The sequence below is a fragment of the Myodes glareolus genome, chromosome 18 (genome assembly GCF_982192425.1).
Source record: "Myodes glareolus chromosome 18, mMyoGla1.1, whole genome shotgun sequence".
NCBI classification, from domain to species: domain Eukaryota; kingdom Metazoa; phylum Chordata; class Mammalia; order Rodentia; family Cricetidae; genus Myodes; species Myodes glareolus.
The window spans coordinates 47,445,291-47,462,677 of NC_142043.1; the positions used below are offsets into that span (position 1 = coordinate 47,445,291).

Below are 17,387 nucleotides of genomic sequence, written 5' to 3' on the forward strand. Positions count from 1 at the left end.
TTCTAACAGCGTGCCAGGGACCTGGCAGGACCTTCAAAACTTTCCATTGCAGAGCTGGGAGAGCTCCTGCAGGTGCTCACCGAGAGCCCACCCAGGTCTCTCCCATGGAGACCAGGAGGTCCACCAGCCCCAGCCACCCTCCCTTCAGCCACAGCCTAGAGACATAGCTAAGGAAGAAAAATCAACATTTTTGCCCAGTAAGTCCCTAACCAAAGACTAAGCCAGCTCTCAGACCCACTGCAGCCCCGTTTTAAGGCAAAAGGACTCTAGTTTAGAGGTGGCTGGAACCTAGGGGTGGGAGAAAAGGGAGGACTGGATCCTGCCTTCAGGGCCCCTCCACAACCCCACCCCATGCCACTAAAAATGCAGCATCTGCAGACTGGGAAAACAGAACCAGATGTGACAAATCTTACACGTGTGGCCACTTCCGCACCAGACCTTGACTCTGAGAGACACTGAAGACAGACGAGGAGCACTGGGTAGACCCATTGAGGAGATATCCCTGACCAAGAAGAAGAGACCCCATTCTGAACCCTGGAGCCTCTCCAGCACCCACAAAGAACTGGCCTCTACCAGAATCCCATGTTCCTCCAGATGCAGAGCATCAGTCGCCATGATGAGCAACCCTTTGGGTCACTTGCAGTCTCCTGGGGGCATTCCCAATCTTGATCCTTGGGCCTGAAAGTGTCCCAGCCTATCAGCTCCTGAGGGAACCCTTCCCAGGAGGCAAACTGGGCCTTCGACAACCCTTGTTTGCTACCTAAACACTCTCAGGCCTTCCTGAGTCCGACCTTCACTCTGCCGTCAAGAACCCAACACATGCATCCCTGTTGATGATGTCTGGGCAGTTCTAAGGCAGTGGCACCTCCTCCCTTAAGCCTGTCTAAGCAGGGGCTCCATCCTCATTTAACCTGTGACCTGCACCCGAGGCAGTGACCCTCATCGCCCACTCTACCATCCAGCCCAGTGAGCATCTGGAATAGAACATATCGAACACTGCACTTAATCCATGCATATCACTGGGGATGAACCCAGTGAATAAATAAAGGCAATGAAAAAAATTTTAAGTGTAGATTCTAGAGACGGGAAACAACTTACCCAAGGTGGCATACCTAAGGGGGGCATTTACACAGAGGCCACGGCAATCAGCAACACCATCCTAGGCATGTTCAGCTCCAGGCTCACCCATCCACCAGCCCTGACCACCAAGTACAAGTGTTGTCAAGTGCACTGCACTATGTGGCCCTGTATGGTACACCCCACGAGCAGTCAGAGTCACATGGCCCTGGTCCCTGCGGCATCTAGCAGTCAGCCACTTGTCAGCAGACCAGTGAACTGGTTCAATGACAGGGACAGTTCCTGAGGAAGTCTGAACAGTGTTGCTCACCCCCTTCATACCTTAGTTTAGGCCCAAGATACACAGACGAAGCATCTCCCCATGCCTCGATCCAGGTGTGCATGCAGACAGACTCAGGGAAAGAAGCATAGAAAGGTTAGCTCGTCCACATCTGCATAGCTTCTGAGCACAGCCACCAGCACACCCGACAACAGTGGTTCTCAACCTTCCTACTGCTGGAACCCTTTAATATAGTTCTGAACATTGTGGTGGCCTCTCCATTCATAAAATTATCTTCATCACTACTTCATAACTGTGATTTTGCTACTGTTATGAATCATAATGTAAATATCTGATATGCAGAAGAGTCTTAGGTGACCCCTGTAAAAGGGCCATTTTATTCCCCCCCCCAAACGTGTCCTGACCCACAGGTTGAGAACCACTGACTTAGGCTATGACGTCCTCAGCCCTGTTTCAGTCTGGGTCCAGAGGTCCCAGGAAGTAGCTTATTGGTGGTTTCCTGTAGAATAAAAGCACTGAAAGGGTACTATCCCACTATGGCTACCTCACACCTGGCAGAGCATGGCAGCCAGGAAGGGCATGGTGGTGGCACTGTGTACCATGTCCTTGGGAATCAAGAACCTGGGGGGGGGGGGACTGTGAAAGGAACTCGATGCTCAGTAGGAGGGAAAGTCTTGTCCCTTACCAATCCATCACAGTTGCTGATGGCAACGGCTGCCCCAGGCATTCCGGTGACACCTCCAGTGTACACACACTCCTGCCGCAAGGGTTGTCGGGAGAGCTCCCGGAAGTCTTCGTGCCGCTCCACCGGGGCGCCTGGTGCCACCAACCTCCGGTTGGGCTGCAGGCGCAAGTGAAGCAGCTTCCCAAAGACAGTCACGTTGAAGTAGAGGAAGTGGTGCCTTGGACCACCAGGCCTCAGAGTCTCTCTTTCCAGTCTCGGGGGGCTGCGAGCCACCCGGAGGTGGCCATGTGAAGCGGCTGCTGTGGGGGCGGAAACCACATGGGACAAGAAGCGTCCCCGAAAATCCGTGCTACAGGGCACAGTCACGACGTAGTCACGGAGTTTCCCAGAGAGGTGCTGGTCTGTTGGAGGTAAACACAGAGTCACTTCACGGTACGCTGTACAAAGGTAAGAGGGATCTGGGAATCCCCTTTGGGGAGGAGAGAGACGGACAGGCAGCGCTGAGCATCACCTATCACAGAGCCCTTAGCCCAAGTTCATTCCTTTTCTCCCCACTACTTCCTGAGCCTGCACAGTCCCCCTGCACTTGGCTGAATGACACTCAGGTAGACATAAATTTGTGAACGTACATTCTTTCTGTAGCTGTCCGGTCTTTTTTATATATATTTAGCAGAAGTAAACAAATGATGTCAAACAAAGTCCCGTCACCATGGCAACAAGCCTTCCAACTTTGAGCACTGCTTAGAAAGGACTAAAATTCCAGACCTGCCTCGACTCCCCCAGCGTACTGAAGTCATCAGCCTGGGGTAGGGACCTCGCCACGCTCCCAAGAATGCCGCTGCCAAAACAAACACACCTAGAAACCCAGGGGATCCGGGCCCTTAACACAGATAAAGGAGGGGCTGGAGAAGGGAGTGAGGGAATGCGCCGTTATATATTTTTCCGAGGTTAGAAAGGAAACTTTTTTAAAAGCAGCGAAGTGGTTGTGAGGCTTCTGCACTGCCCAGCCCCAAGCAGGATAAATATAGAACTTCAAAAATAAAAAGAGACACCGGGGGGTGACCTGCCCACTTGGGCTGACTGAAGTGTGAGGTCATGGCCCTGCGCCGTAGGCGGTTTGCCAGGCAGTGGGCCCCATTCTCATGCAGTCCTCTCTGTGCACAGCCAGGCAGGAATGACAGCTCACTGGCTCCCAGGCCTGGTGATTCATGGACACAAGTTGGAAGGAATTTCCACTTCTCCATAGTCCTATCCCTCGCCTCCCCAGCTAACAGCGCTGATAAAACACACACAGAAGGATGCTCCTTTAAGATCCCCCGGGGGCCATTGCAAATGGGGGGATGATGTCCCTTTATCTTTTCGCTGTGACAGGCAAAGGAACACAAGACTGTGTAAAAGGGGTCCCACTTTTGCACATGAACCTTCCCTAGAAATCACAGAGCCTTTCTGTATGCCCCCAAAGCACCCAAAGGGTACCGATGCTGTAAGATGTATGTGGTATGTCTCTGGTCTATGCCTGGGAGACAACCTAATAGTATCTGAGGATGCTATGTGATGGGCTTGGAGGGGAATAGGGGAAGAACCTTTTTTTTTCTGGTCAGAAGCAACGGTGCCCTTAGTTTTCTGCTGTGGGAAGCAGTCACCTGCTAGCCTGATTCCGTGTGGGACAACCAGACATGCACACTCAGACACGCACGTGCACACAATTCCACAGTGCCACCCAAGTTAGAGACAAGGCATTAAAAGATCAAGAGAAGTGGGGGAAGAGAGGGGGAGGGGGAGCTCACTGTGACTTTTTCTCACGGGCAGAGATGCGTGTTCCCCAATCCCTCCTGCAGGTCACTTCGCCAGTGACAGAATGGGGCAGAAATGGCTAAAAGCAGCCTAAACGAAGCAACTCAGCCGGAACCAGGTACACACCACCTTCCACCCGCCTCGAACCCTGCTAGGCTGGCTCCTGCATCCTGGGGCCACTCCGACCCCTAGCACCCCGGAGACCCCATGTCCCCGCGCGACCCGCACGCACGCACCTGGGGTCTGACTGCCCGCGGCCGCGCAGAGCGTGCAGTACCAGGGCAGCAGGCAGGGCAGCAGCGCGCAGAGCCGAGCCATGTGGCCGCGCGGGGACAGGAACGGGCAGGCGCCCGAGTCCCCGGACTGCCAGATCGCAGAGCAGCCGGCAGCCTCCGCCTCCTGCCGGCCCGTTCCCGGCCCCCACGGCAGGGCGCCCGCACTGGTGGCTCCAGCTGCAGCCGCTCTATCCGCCCGCGCTGTCCCAAGCCGCCCGGACTCGGCGAGACCGGCTAGGGGCGCGGGGCGGGTACACTGGCAGGGCGGGCCGTGCGGCTCGGGCGGGGGGCGCGGGCGCTGGGGGCGGGGGCGGGCCTGGCGAGCCTCGGCGTGCGGCCCGAATCGGAAGTGCCACGCGGAGCCCGCGCGCGGGGGCTCCTGGCGCACGGGGTGATCGTCCCTTCAGACGCCAGAGCTTTCCGGAGCGACCGCCTGAACAGCTTCCCAGGACCGCTCCGCCCCCTTTGCCGGCTCTGTGACTACACCAGAGCCATTGCTCTTAGGGGTGTCCCACAGCATTTTGAGGATGAGGATGGGGAACTTCCCCCCACCTCCCGGGTTGCCCTACTAGTTCCTGACCCCTTGGATCTTCCCACTTTGCAGATGACAACGCCATGAACCCTAGGGTACTTCTGCTGTCCTGTGTTCTAATCAAGAGCAGGGCACAGGAAGGTGAAGAGAGGGGCCCTGTAGGGTCACACAGCCCAACTGCCCAGATGGAAATCCCAACTCTGAGACTGTTTCTTCATCTGTGGCATAGCTGTTAACCACAGGACACAAAAGACACACAATAAACGATGAACGCCCAGTATATCCACCCCGCAGTCTGTAGCCTGTAGTGTGAAGAACAGGCACAGCAGATGCTGGCTTGACGACTTGTCGAGACCAGTTCCACAGTCAGGGCCCACAGCCCATCAGAAAACCCCGTGTTCTTGTTCCACTTTACAAGTATGTTCTTAATAATTTGAAATTAGACTATACTTCAGACTACTTCCAGGCGGAGACTTAGAGGAAGGAGGATCTGGTTGGCTTCGCTATTTTTATTGTTTTCTTGTTTACGTTTAACTGTGCCTATGGCTTTGAAATGACACTGAGGTCTGGGGAGGCCAGCTCAAAGAGCAGTGACCTCGAAGCACTCAGTTATAAATGGCATCAACCACCTGTGAGGTCAAAACAGGGCAGAAGGGGCTATGTGTGAAGTTGATGTGGGCAGGAAGTGGGCCAGGGTTGAAGGAGGGTCAAGGAGATGAGCAGGCTATGGGCTGCAAAGATTCAGCTCCAGAACGCTGTAAATCTACTTAATGATTCTAAGATATCGGCTTGCTTTCCCTGGGGCCTCAGTCTTCCAGGCAGTAAAGTGGGAACAGATGTGACAAAGTGATATAAGGATAGCTCCCTTCGGGAAAAGCCATCCCAGAGAAGATTCCTCTAGAAAGCTCAAGCACCCTGGCCCCACTCCTCCTTCTCCTCCTTCTCCTCCTTCCCGCCCCCAGCAGAGCAAGTCAAGAGGCACAGACTGCAGCTACAGCTCCAGAGTCTGAGTCATGAGCTGTGGGCTGGGGCCTTCCCTGGAGCCAGCCTTGGCAAAGGGAAATCAAAACCTCATCCTATTTCTCTGCCCCCACCCCCTTTCCCTAAGGCTACAATGGTTGCTTGTGTTGGCCAAGGATTATGTGTCCAGGCCCTTTTCCACTGAGAAAGGCTTTGTTAGGGAGAGGGCGATGGGGACAAAAGGTGAGGAAGTGGCTGGGTAGCCCTGCTTCTGGACGTGAACAGGGCCGTGTGAAGAAACCCACTCTTGTAGCCTGGAGGACTCTCCAAGGAAGGCAAGTTCTGGGTTTCCCAAGCTGATGCCTTGGGAGAGTGGCTTGGTGGGGCGAGTGGGTGGCACTCCATGGGCAATGGCCTTCCCACACTTATCCAATGTTCAGTGCAAGGTTCCAGGGAGGAAGATGCTAGAAGGTGTCGTTTGTCACCAGGGGCCAGTCAGAAGAGATGGCTCATGTTCCAAACAAGCTTTGCGCCAGGTGAGAGAAGGCTGGAGAAACGCCAGTGGCTAGAGGAGCAGGGTGGCTAGTAGGGACAAGGGCACATATGGGAGGAGAAGGAGCCTGGGGAAGACAGGGAAGCCAGATGAGCAAAGGATGTGTCCCGGCTGGGAGGGGGCCATGCACAGAGAAAGTAAACCAGCCTGCCTGACTGAGTGTCCCTGTCCCTCACAGAGGAAAGGCAGCATTAGCTAGACGTGCCCAACCTCCAGCCTGAGCTCTCGGAACTGTCAAAATCCCAGAGGACAGGGTCTACAAGGGCCAGTCTTCAGCTCAGTAGTTCCCCTTTATTTTACCACTGAACAACTGAGGTCACACAACTGATTCAGCTGGGGGGCCAGACCCCCGACTGAGGTCCCTGCTGCCTCCGTAGTGGAAAAAGAGCCTCTACACTTCCTTCCCTCCTGCTTGTGGTCCAGGGTGAAGATTAGCTGGCTCAAGGTTGATGCACATATGTCTTTACATTGGGGAGTTCCCGATGGCCCCTAAGGGTGTGAGTTTGAGACAAGGGGCAGTGTTGTCACAGAATGTATCCAGCAGGTGGCTGTGGTTTGTTGAGTCTCAGCTGCTATTGCAGACAAGTCTGACTACTACCCGGAGGAGGTGAAAACCCCAAAACACAGAAAGGGGGCTCTCATCTTAGAATCCTGATGCAATTAGTGGCTCTGAAATTCTCAAGAGAGGAAGAGAATCCCACCAGAGCTCAGTGCAAAGTCACCACTGTTCACCTAGACAATCAGGACACCAGGCAGCCTGGGGCTCCCGAGTCACTTCCAAGTTCATGGAGCAGACTTGAAAGATCTTCCAAATGCAGCATCCTCTTTCTAAGACGCACTTGTACCCACAACACCCAAAACATAGCAAGTTTTTCCTGAACAGCACACGCTGTGTTTCTAACCGATCTCCCCTCTGGCCCCTGGGACCTTCTCTAGTTATAGCCAGAAGAGACAGCCCCTCACATCGTGTGGCTCTCTCTGCTTTCAAATCTCCAAAGCCTTCGTCAGGCTCAGGACAGAGGCCAGACCCTTTGTTGCCCATCCTCCTGCCTCCACAGCCCTCCAGCCTAGCTCCTTGCAGGCACTAGGCTCACCCGGCTTCAGGACCTTGGCAGGACTCTTCTCTCTCCTCCAAGGGCTCTACCTTCTTTCTTCTAACCAGTTCTTGCTGCGTTCTGATGTCATCCTGTGTGATTTCAAGATCAGCATCTGCTTGCCCCCATCTTCCATAGGGAGCAGGGACCTGGGAGGGCTTTTTAAACTCCAGGGTCCTCAATCCCTATGCTGCATACATAGTAGGCGCTCACAAATGCTAAATAATCAAATGAATCAGAGTCAGAGAAGGATTCATCCCTGGAGAATCTGAGGGCTCAGGTGATTCCCAGAACAACCCATCACTCCAGGGGAAAACTCAAGACATGCATGGGAACTCAGAGTCTACGTAAAGGTCTCCAGGTCCACACTGGGGCAGGGCTGGGGGAGAGGAGAGATCGTCCTGGTTTCCTAATCTTAAAAGGTGTGGAAAACAGAAGCAGTCATCACAGCTAACACTTGGCATGCCTACCTTGACCTTCTCAACAGCCCTGCCAGGTCAGGCAGCTCAGACCAGAACCCACAGCTGGCAAACATCCATGTCTAGGTAGTGTCCCACAACCAGTGTGCTTGTATGCACACTGGCCGCTGGGAGATGTTGCCTCTCTGTGTTCCTTTTTAGTTTTCAAAACGTCTTCGTGATGGCAACAATAGTTGTGCTGACTAGACTAATGTCAAATTGACACAAACTAGAGGCATTGGAGAGGAGGAAACCTTGATTTTAAAAACGCCTCCAGGGGGCTGGAGAGATGGCTCAGTGGTTAAGAGAATTGCCTGTTCTTCCAAAGGTCCTGAGTTCAATTCCCGGCAACCACATGGTGGCTCACAACGATCTGTAATGAGGTCTGGTGCCATCTTCTGGCCTGCAGACATACACACAGACAGAATATTGTATACATAATAAATAAATAAATAAATAAATAAATATTTTTTAAAAAGCCTCCATAAGGCAGCCCTGTAGAGTCTTTTCTTTTTTAATTTTTTTATTGCTATTTATTGAGCTCTACATTTTTCTCTGCTCCCCTCCCTGCTTCTCCCCTCCCCCTTCAACCCTCCCCCATGGTTCCCATGCTCCCAATTTACTCAGGAGTTCTTGTCTTGTAGAGCCTTTTCTTAATTAGTGATTAATGGGGGAGGGCCTGGCCCATGGTGGGTGGGACCACCCCTGGGCTGGTGGTCCTGGATTCTATAAGAAAGTAGGTCAGTAAGCAGCACCCCTCCATGGCCTCTACATCCGCTTCTGCCTCCAGGTTCCTGCCTTGCTTGAGTTCCTGTCTTGGCTTCCTTCAGTAATAGAGCCAAATAACTGACCCCCCCCCATAGCTTTGGGCACATTGTTTCATTGCAGCAGCAACAGCCCTAATGAAGACAATAATACATACAGAAATGTGTTAATTGCTTATTTTACAGGGGCACAAATTGAGGATAGATAACTTTTCAAGACCACACAGTGAGGTCATTCAGAGCATCTAATCCTCTAAGGCTCTGAGCTCCCTGTCCTCCTGCCCAGATGGGGTGAGACTGTAGCTCGGGGATAGAACACTTGCTTAGCATTCATGAGACCCTAGTTCCGTGCCCAGTACTACAGAAAAATCTAAGCACAACCAACATAACGTAAGTCTTCCGCTCCTACCCAGGACCACTTTGAGCCACTTATGGTTGATTCAGTCAAAGTGAAAAGGATAAAGGGTTTGGAATTCCTCCTCCCTCTGCCTGAGAGTCGGGGTCTGCAGGGGTAAAAGCCAGTGATTGTCAAATATGGAACCTTACTGCAGAATGGGCTTAACTCCTGTGCTTGGTTAGAATGCAGGTTCTCAGGCTCTACCCCAGACCTGCTGGATCAGAAACTGAGAGAGTGAGCCCAGCTGCTAGCACGCTATGGGAGATTCTGATATTTGCTCAAATTTAAGGGTTACAGCTCTACTAAACAAGGTCTTAAAAATTGGGGCCAATTAGGACTGAGAATAAACACAGTTTTGTGATCTGCCACTCATCCTGGCTACCAGATCTCAGTTATCCCAATCTCCGATGCCTGGCCTGGAGCACAGCTGAGCCCCAGTGGCCCCAGGCAGAACTCTGTGAGCATCCAGAGGACAGGGAGAGATTCGTGCCTTGTGGCCTTTTTCCACATCCTCATTCTTCCCCAGCGTTTCCTCCACACATTTTTGGCAACTGTCTAATGTCCGTATCTAGGAGACCCGGCTGGGTTCAGCTAACCACAGTGAATGGTCTTGCATTACAGAACGGAGGCCATCCCTTGAGAGCAGCTGGGCCGTGAGGTCAGCTAGAAACAGCGCTGTTTGCACCCTATGTGTAATCGTTGTGTGGCGCGGTTGCTTGGTGTTGGGGGGCTCAGAGAAAGGAAGTCTCCTTATCCCTGTGGGCTGGAGGCCAGAAAGGACAGCTGTCCTTCCCAGCTCGGGTTCTGTGATTTCCGCCCCAGAAACTATAAGGTCTGTGATTGGGATGTGGACATCCTCTTCCCCAGAGGCCAGTGGGGAAGCTGGTGCTTCCTGGAGCCCTGAGAGAGTCCGTCTGTTTCCTACATGCTTTTCTTCCCGCCTTGGTGTCTTTTCAGATGCCATGGTGGCAGCCCTCATCGAAGAAGGGTCAGGCCTCTATATTGCTCCTTTTTCTAGAACAATTAAGAGTATCTGTAGCCAAATAATTGCTTTTTAACGTTAAATAGCATCTCATGAAAAAGAATTCCAGGCTAGTAAAATGACTAGCCAGGTGAAGGGACTTGCCCCCAATCCTGACAACCTAAGTTCAGTTCCCAGAATCCTCACGGCAGAGGGTGGGACATTGTCCCCGAGTGTGCCCAATATGCACCTCCTCCCACACACACACACACACACACACAAAACACATAAACAAATCAACAACTAAAAAAGAAATCTAAAAGTAAACCAGTTCTTGAGCTGGTGAATCTACCACCTCAAAACGATTCCACTCATTGTGAAATTAGCCTACGTGTCCATCAGCAGATTAATAAAAAAAAAAAATGTGGTTCATATACACCACAGAAATTCATTCAGTCACGAAGAAGAAAGTACTTACGTCATTTGCAGGAAAACTGAACGAACTGGAGATCACCATAAGAAGGGAAATAAGCCAGACTCAGAAGGACTCATGTCAAGCAAGCATCCCCTCAATTATCGAGCCTAGATATCATATCGATGCACAAAACCACTTACATATTCTATTTTTAAGCTCTCCTTCCATGTTGCCTTATTAGATGCTTAGTCTCATCTTCAGGCTTGTCCCCTCTTCGTCACAAAATGACTGCACTGCCCCAGCTGCAGTAGTGACCAGGCTCAGTGGGAGAGGGGATGCTTACTTATTGACCTTTTGTCTTTATTACTCAGAAATGTACACTTATGTAAATGAAGGTAGAATAGTACGAAGACCCCCTTATTTTCTCATTACCCAGCTCTAATCATTATAATCACACGGCCGGTATTACCTCAGTTCTAGCCTCCACACCCAAGTTATTTAAAGCAAACCCCACACATCATCTCTTAGTCAGCATCCATAGCTGACAGACAGTGCCTCTGACTCCTTTAAAAAACAAAATCAGGGCCAGGGAATGGCAAACCTGAGTTTGATCACCAGCACCCATGTAAACTTTGTACTTCTGAGGATGAAGACGCAGAGATCGGAAGTTCCCCCGAAGAGCCAAGCTAGCCAAATCAGCAAGCCCCCGGTACCAGTGAGAGAGACTAACTTGAAAAGTTGAATGGTTCTTCATGGATGACACCAGAGGTTGACTTCTGGTCTCCACATGGCCACACAGGAACACATCCACACACAAATGAAAATTTCAAAGCACAATGGCAAAGCAAAACACAAAACACCATGAGTTTGGTGAACCCAAAAATCCCTAAAAGTCATTTCTCGCAATTTCCCAGTTAGCACAAAAAATCCACTTGCTTTAATTTTGCAGTGTAGAGGTTGAGCCCAGAGCCTCATGAATGCGAGGCAGGCGTTCATACCAGAAGCCATACCTTCAGGCCTTGACCTACAGTATCGTCTTCTTTTGTTTTATTTGAGGTTGGGTCTCACGTAGCCCAGGCTAGCTTTGAACTCATTATTTGGGCAAGAATGACTTTGAACTTCTGATCCTCTTGCCTCCACCTCCCAAATATTGGGATTATAAGAGGGTGCCACCATGGCCATTTTATGGGGTGCTTGACATGGAACACAGAGCTTTGTGGAGATGAGACTAGACATGTCACTTGCTGTCGAGAAAGGACAGAAGATAGGCATGGTGACATACGCATTTAATATCAGTGCTCGGGAGGAGAGGCAGGCTAGTCTCTGTGAGTTCAAGGCCAGGAACTTTCTATACAGAGTAGGCAAACAAATAAATAAATTTTTAAAAGAAGAAAAGAGAGAGAGAGAGCACGGCGGGGAGAGGGGGGAGAACGGAGTCCCACCAGTCATTAGTCCAGTTCTGTGAGAACCAGGGAGCAGGAGCCATCAGATGGAATGACAATGGGTCTCGATTTCCTCTTTAGTCTTAGAAACTGAAAGCCCTGAATGACTGAGAAGCCCTCCTTGTGACAACCACTCAGAGGTAGTCTGGCTGGAGGTGACATTGGGTCATTTCCAGGATGAGTACCCTGTCAAGCCAAGTGATGTAGATACCTGGAAATCTTTGCTTTCAATTTGGTCAGAGTTTTCGCAAGCCTCATCTCAAATATCAGCGGTCCCAAGGTGTCACCTACGTATTCTTTAAGAGGCAAGCACTTACCGCTAATCAGCATCCCGCCATTTTAGAGGACAGGGATGTTCATTGAGCGCCTGCTATGTGTCTAGCACCTTGTAAAGTATTGTGGGATCCCCATTAGACTTCGGTCCTCCCCATTCTGTTCCCCGATTACATAGTAGGAAGGCGGTTCTAAGAACTCGGGAAGGCAGACTTGAATGTGCACCTGCTTGGGACCTAGCCGGAGACAGATAACCTTATTTTTGTATATGATACCTAACATTTTCCCTACAAGGGAAAGTCCTGCTGAGCATGAGGCCATGTTCCAGTCAAAGCTGCTTCTGAGCAGTTAGGTAGTGAAGGGATGGCTCCATAGTGATGGTGCGGCTGGGCAGCGAGGGGGCGGCTGGGCAGCGAGGGGGCGGCTGGGCAGCGAGGGGGCGGCTGGGCAGCGAGGGGGCGGCTGGGCAGCGAGGGGGCGGCTGGGCAGCGAGGGGGGCGGCCGGGCAGCGAGGGGGCTGCTAGTTAGTGTTGGGCTGTCCCTCCAGCCTCTACATCCCAGCTTCACTGGGGACACTAGTGGGTGAGTAAGGTCCCCTCTACAATACCCCCCCCTTAATTCTGAGTCATGATGCAGTCCCCAGACCTTCCTGCAGTCTGGGACATCCTTTCCCATGGCTAGGTCCTCTTTCATAGGCTTCATTTCCTAGAAGTCCTCCCTGGAACAGACCACCCCCACGCCCCCCACAGCTCGTCATTCCATGCTCCTTCAAAGTTTCTAGCTTGGGCTACTTGTATCAAACCATTATTTTTTTTTCTTTTTATCTTATGTGTATGGGTGGTTTGCCTGCTTGTGTATCTGTATACCACAGGTTTGCAATGCCTGCTGAGGGTAGAAGAGGGCATTGGATCTGCTGGGACTAGAATTACAGACCTTTGTAAGCCACCATGTGGGTGCTAGGACTCAAACCCAGGTCCTCTGGAAGAGCAACTAGTGCTCTCAACACCTGAGCCATCACTCCAGCCCCTCTTTGTAATTCATCAGCTTAATACATGCAAACCAGCGGCCTCACTTCCGCTCTGTATCCTATCACTGAGGCTGAACCCAGGCAGAGACTTTCCAAATGTTTGTTGTGTCCGGAGGATTGCTACATTATTTCTAGGAGGTTCCTATTATGATCTAGAGAGACATACACTTCTTGTTGAAGCTTTTTTTGGTTTGTCTGTTTTGGAGACTGAGTCTCCCTGTGTAGCAGAGGCTGACCTTGAGTTTAAGATCTAACTCAGCCCGGGATTACAGACTTGCAGAATTCTCCTAGTTTAAAGAACTATGCTTTGCTTCCCTCTTCTTTTCTTTTCTAGGCAGGCTTGTAGACTTGAGACAGGCGATCCTCCGGCCTCAGCTTCCCGGGAAGCTGGAAATACACGGAGGGCAGCACCACACCTGTCTCCCTCACACATTTCTGTTTTGTTGCTGCAGTTTCGCGGGTATGCGCTTCTTTATTACATTTGTTTTACCTTTAGCCTTGCAGAAAGAACCCAGAGCTTTGCTCCCACTAAGGCAAGCGCTGTGCCATCTGCAGGCCCCTCCCTCTCTTGCACGTTATTTTTAAGTTGTCATTATTATTTTAGTTCTTTTTTTAATCAATTTATTTATTATGTATACACATGCCAGAAAAGGGCGCCAGATCTTATTATAGATGGTTGTGAGCCACCATGTGGTTGCTGGGAATGGAACTCAGGACTTCTGGAAGAACAGTCAGTGCTCTTGCCCTCTGAGCCATCTCTCCAGCCCTATTTTACAGTTCTTGATGTGTGTGTGTGGTGGGGGGTTATCACAACAAATATGTAAAGGAAAACTTGCTGAAGTCAGTTCTCTCCTTTCACAACATGGGTCCTGGAGATTGAACTCAGATTTTTGATCTCTGCAACAAGTTCCTTTGCCCATCGAGCCATCGCACCGCCCCATCTCCTACACATTTCTTAAGGCAAAGCCTGTTTTTTTGCTCACATTTAGTATCATCAGGCCTTGGCATACAAGAGGTTCTCAATCAATGTGTATCACATAAGACAATACTGAGGTCTTCCTCTGCTGACCTCTTCACTGGGAAAGCAAGCTCTCCTGGGGGATAGGGAATTCCCAGTGAGTTGGAACTCATTGCATCATGGGTGTGGAAATGAATTAGATGAGGACAGAAACTGCTCCGTGTGCACTAGGGTAGCGCCCTGAAAGCCAGGCCTGTGGCAGGGCTACCCAAAAGGATGTACAGGAAAGCCACCCTCGTCTTTGCTGGTGGCCCCAGACTTGAGAGAAAAGGTCTCCAGGAGAGGAGTGTGCTATGACTTAAACATAAAATGTCCTCTGCAGGCCCACGTGTTTGAACATTTGGTCCCCAGCTGGTGATGTTGTTTTGGGAAGTTATAGAACCTTTAAGGAGTTAAGAAAGAGGATCTCTAGGGGGCTGACTATGAGGTCTACAACCCTGCTCACTGCCTGTCTTGTTGCTGTTTCTTGGTCCCCAGATATGTGAGCAAGGAACCTTGTCTTCTTCCTGTTACCTCAGCCTGAAGTTCCATACCTTCCCCGATAGTGATAAACACGGTCCTCAAACTGTGAGCCAATAAAGCCTTCCTCCTGGGCGCTCCCTCTTCACAGGCATTTGTCTCAGCAACAAGAGCACTAATCCACAGCATTATACCAATGACAATGTTTATTGGGAGTAAAGGCTGCTGTCGCTGAGATCAGCAGGGCCTGTGCCTGTGATCCCAGCACTTGGGAGGCAGAGGCGGGAGGATTGAGAGTTCAAGGCTATACTGGGCTTCTAACAAAAGCCTATCTGAAAAAAAAAAAGTAAATGTATTATTTGCTTTTTGTTTGTTTGTTTGGTTGGTTGCTTTTTATTTTGTTTTGTTCTTTTGGTTTTTGGTGTTTCAAGACAGGGTTTCTATGTGTGTGGCTGTCCTGGAACTTGTTCTGTAGACTGGGCTGGCCTTGAAGTCACAGAAATCCACCTGCCTCTCCCTCCCGAGTACTGGGACTAACAGTGTTTGCCACCACCACTGCGTGGCCCTTGATTCGGTCACCATCTGGTTACTTTCAGGCCAGCAGAGCTGAGCTTCTTCCTTTGGTGGAGCTCAGCACAGAGCCATAGAAAGATGAGGTCTCCAGAGAGCAATGTGCACAGAGAATTAAACTACAATGCAAAGACCCGAAAGAGCCCATTCTACACAGACCAGCACCTAGCAGGTAGGACATGCTGTGTGTGAGTCAGCCAAGAATAACGTGTTCCAATGTTGGGTTAAAAATGATGTTGTTGACTTTTCCATGGCACCCTGGTGGCAAAGATAGTGTCCTCATTTCAGAAACAGGCGACCTGAGATCCGGAGAAGCTTACATACACAATGTAAGGGCACACAGCTAGTTGGGACTTGGAGGCAGCACTTGAGACGTCAAAGAACACAGTTCTCATTCTCTAGTCAGATTTGCAAGCATTCAACCTGCCCTTCCTCATCAAACTGTGAGCTTCTCCACCCCGCAGGGAGAGAGGTCTAGCCTTAGAGTGCATGCCCTACCACCACACCTGAACTTGGCCACACTGCAGGTAGATGGCAGGGAACACCGCGGAGCACTGGAAAAGTCAGAAGCGGGTCCTGCAGTCAGTTTGAAAAGTGAGTGAGGCTATCAGCCTCCAGGGAGGAGTCTTGAGAACTCGGGGTAAGTGATCCATCATCTTCTGTGACAACTGACGTGACACCTGGAGCCGCCACTATTAGTCACCCTCCGGCCATGGTGCTGTTGTTCCGTTTTAAGTCCTAGCAGCTGAACCCAGCTGGGCCCTCCAGCAGCCCCAGAGTTTGGCTCCCAGGCCTCAGGGCTGTTTTTGGCAAGATCTCCAGCTCAATTAGCCTAGTCAGCATGGGGAAGCTGGGAGGTGGTAGGGTGGGAACCGGGTCAGAAGTTCCTCCCAGGGCCCCTGATTCGGTCAGCAGCTGGCTACTTTCGGGCCAGTAGAGCTGAGCTTCTGCCTTAGGTGGAGTTCAGCACAGAGCCACAGAAAGATGAGGTCTCCAGAGGGTGAAGCGCACGGAGGGCTAAAGTACAGTGCAAAGACCCAAATCTGGATGGAGCTAAAAATGACCTCGAGATTGTATGGTACAAGATGCAAAACCAGCACCCCTGAGCCATGCAGTCCTGCAGCCCACGGCAACTGGCCAAGAGCAGCTTCCTCTGGCTCAGAGGAGCTGACCTCAACTGAGTCTTCCAAAATAAATGGGTAAGACGCCCAGCCCCACTGTCCAGAGAGCAGCTAGAGATGTGTCCTCCCTGTAGGCCATGCGCCCTATGACCTCACCCTGCATACTGACCAGGCAAGGAAGGAAGTACTCACCCATTCCATTCCCGGAGGTTTCTGTAGTAAAAGGCGCATGTTATCAGTGTTCAAAAACCCGAACCTAAGATCCAGTTGGGGTTTAGGGACTCAGGAAGAAATGTCAGTAATTGAGGTCTAGTGGCCAATCTGTGCGAGGGCTATCAACCCTGCTTTGGGTTTCAGCAGCCCTCTGACCACCTGGGCTCAGTTTCAACTGTCCTGAACTCTGCATCAGCGCTGGTGATCGCTGCTAAGTTAGGCAAACTCCTGCCCTGGCTTGAGGGGAGAACCTGCTGCTCTTTAAATGGCGGTGAACTTATTTCCAAAGTCGTCGTTTTTGTTTCAGGGAAAAGCTCTTTGGAAAAACTTACAAGGAATGTCTAAGGTCACTACGTCACTCTGACTCATTCTTTTTAGGCAACCTGAAATAAACTTGGCTCGTTATAATACTGAACTGAGCATGCCCGGTAGCATTCATATCTGCCATATTTCCTTTCTGAGCACATGGTCTAGGACTTGCAAACGAGCGTGCTCAGGAATGTGTCAGCCATCTTTCCTGTTGGAAAGTGACTTTGTAGGAACTTTAAACTGAGCATGCTCAAAAGTATGCCTTGACTTTCTTATATGGATATGCATAGAATTTCTGGTGTTTTCTTTGTTTCCCCCCGGAGAGCAAATAACTCAGGGCACACATTACTTGCTGCAAGTGATAAACCTCTCATTCTTTTAGCTCCTGAGTGAGCCGTTCAGTTTTGCACTCACTAACACACAAGCCTGCTGCGTTCACTTCCAGGGCCCTAAGGTGGTTCTGTGTAGTGGGTTGTGTCACCTCTTTAATCCCAGCACTCAGGAGACTGAGGCAGGTGGACCTCTGGAAATTCCAAGCTAGCCAGAGCTACATAGTGAGACCCTGTCTTTTAAAAGGGAGTGGGGGAGGGTGACATTTGAGCAGGTGGTTTCCATCTCAGCTCCTGCTGACAGCTTCATTAGCTCGGAGGGACCCTTATTCCTGACTTCTCACTACTGGCCAACTGTGCTTCCTTTTTCCATCATCCCCC

The 17,387-nt window shown here is 50.9% G+C and overlaps 2 protein-coding genes across 7 annotated transcripts in view; one reads left to right on the top strand and one right to left on the bottom strand.

Annotated features, from left to right (window-relative positions):
• The window catches only part of Adamts14 (ADAM metallopeptidase with thrombospondin type 1 motif 14), a 65,788-nt gene extending 61,166 nt beyond the window's left edge, over positions 1–4,622 (bottom strand). The window contains exons 1-2 of the mRNA XM_087898145.1: positions 4,073–4,622; positions 2,043–2,443 (exon numbers count right to left, since the gene is read on the bottom strand). Of these exons, the coding sequence (XP_087754271.1) occupies positions 2,043–2,443; positions 4,073–4,154 (483 nt within the window). The 5' untranslated portion in view covers positions 4,155–4,622. The remainder of the gene's footprint in view (positions 1–2,042; positions 2,444–4,072) is intronic.
• Prf1 (perforin 1) overlaps positions 2,350–17,387 on the top strand; it is a 30,224-nt gene continuing 15,186 nt past the window's right edge. For 4 of the 6 annotated variants that reach the window (XM_087898147.1, XM_087898151.1, XM_087898150.1 and 1 more), the window contains exons 1-4: positions 2,350–2,489; positions 3,881–3,954; positions 13,322–13,447; positions 15,061–15,206. The gene's annotated coding sequence lies outside the window, so the exon portion shown is untranslated. The remainder of the gene's footprint in view (positions 2,490–3,880; positions 3,955–13,321; positions 13,448–15,060; positions 15,207–17,387) is intronic. The other 2 variants (XM_087898148.1, XM_087898152.1) reach the window with 2 other exon arrangements.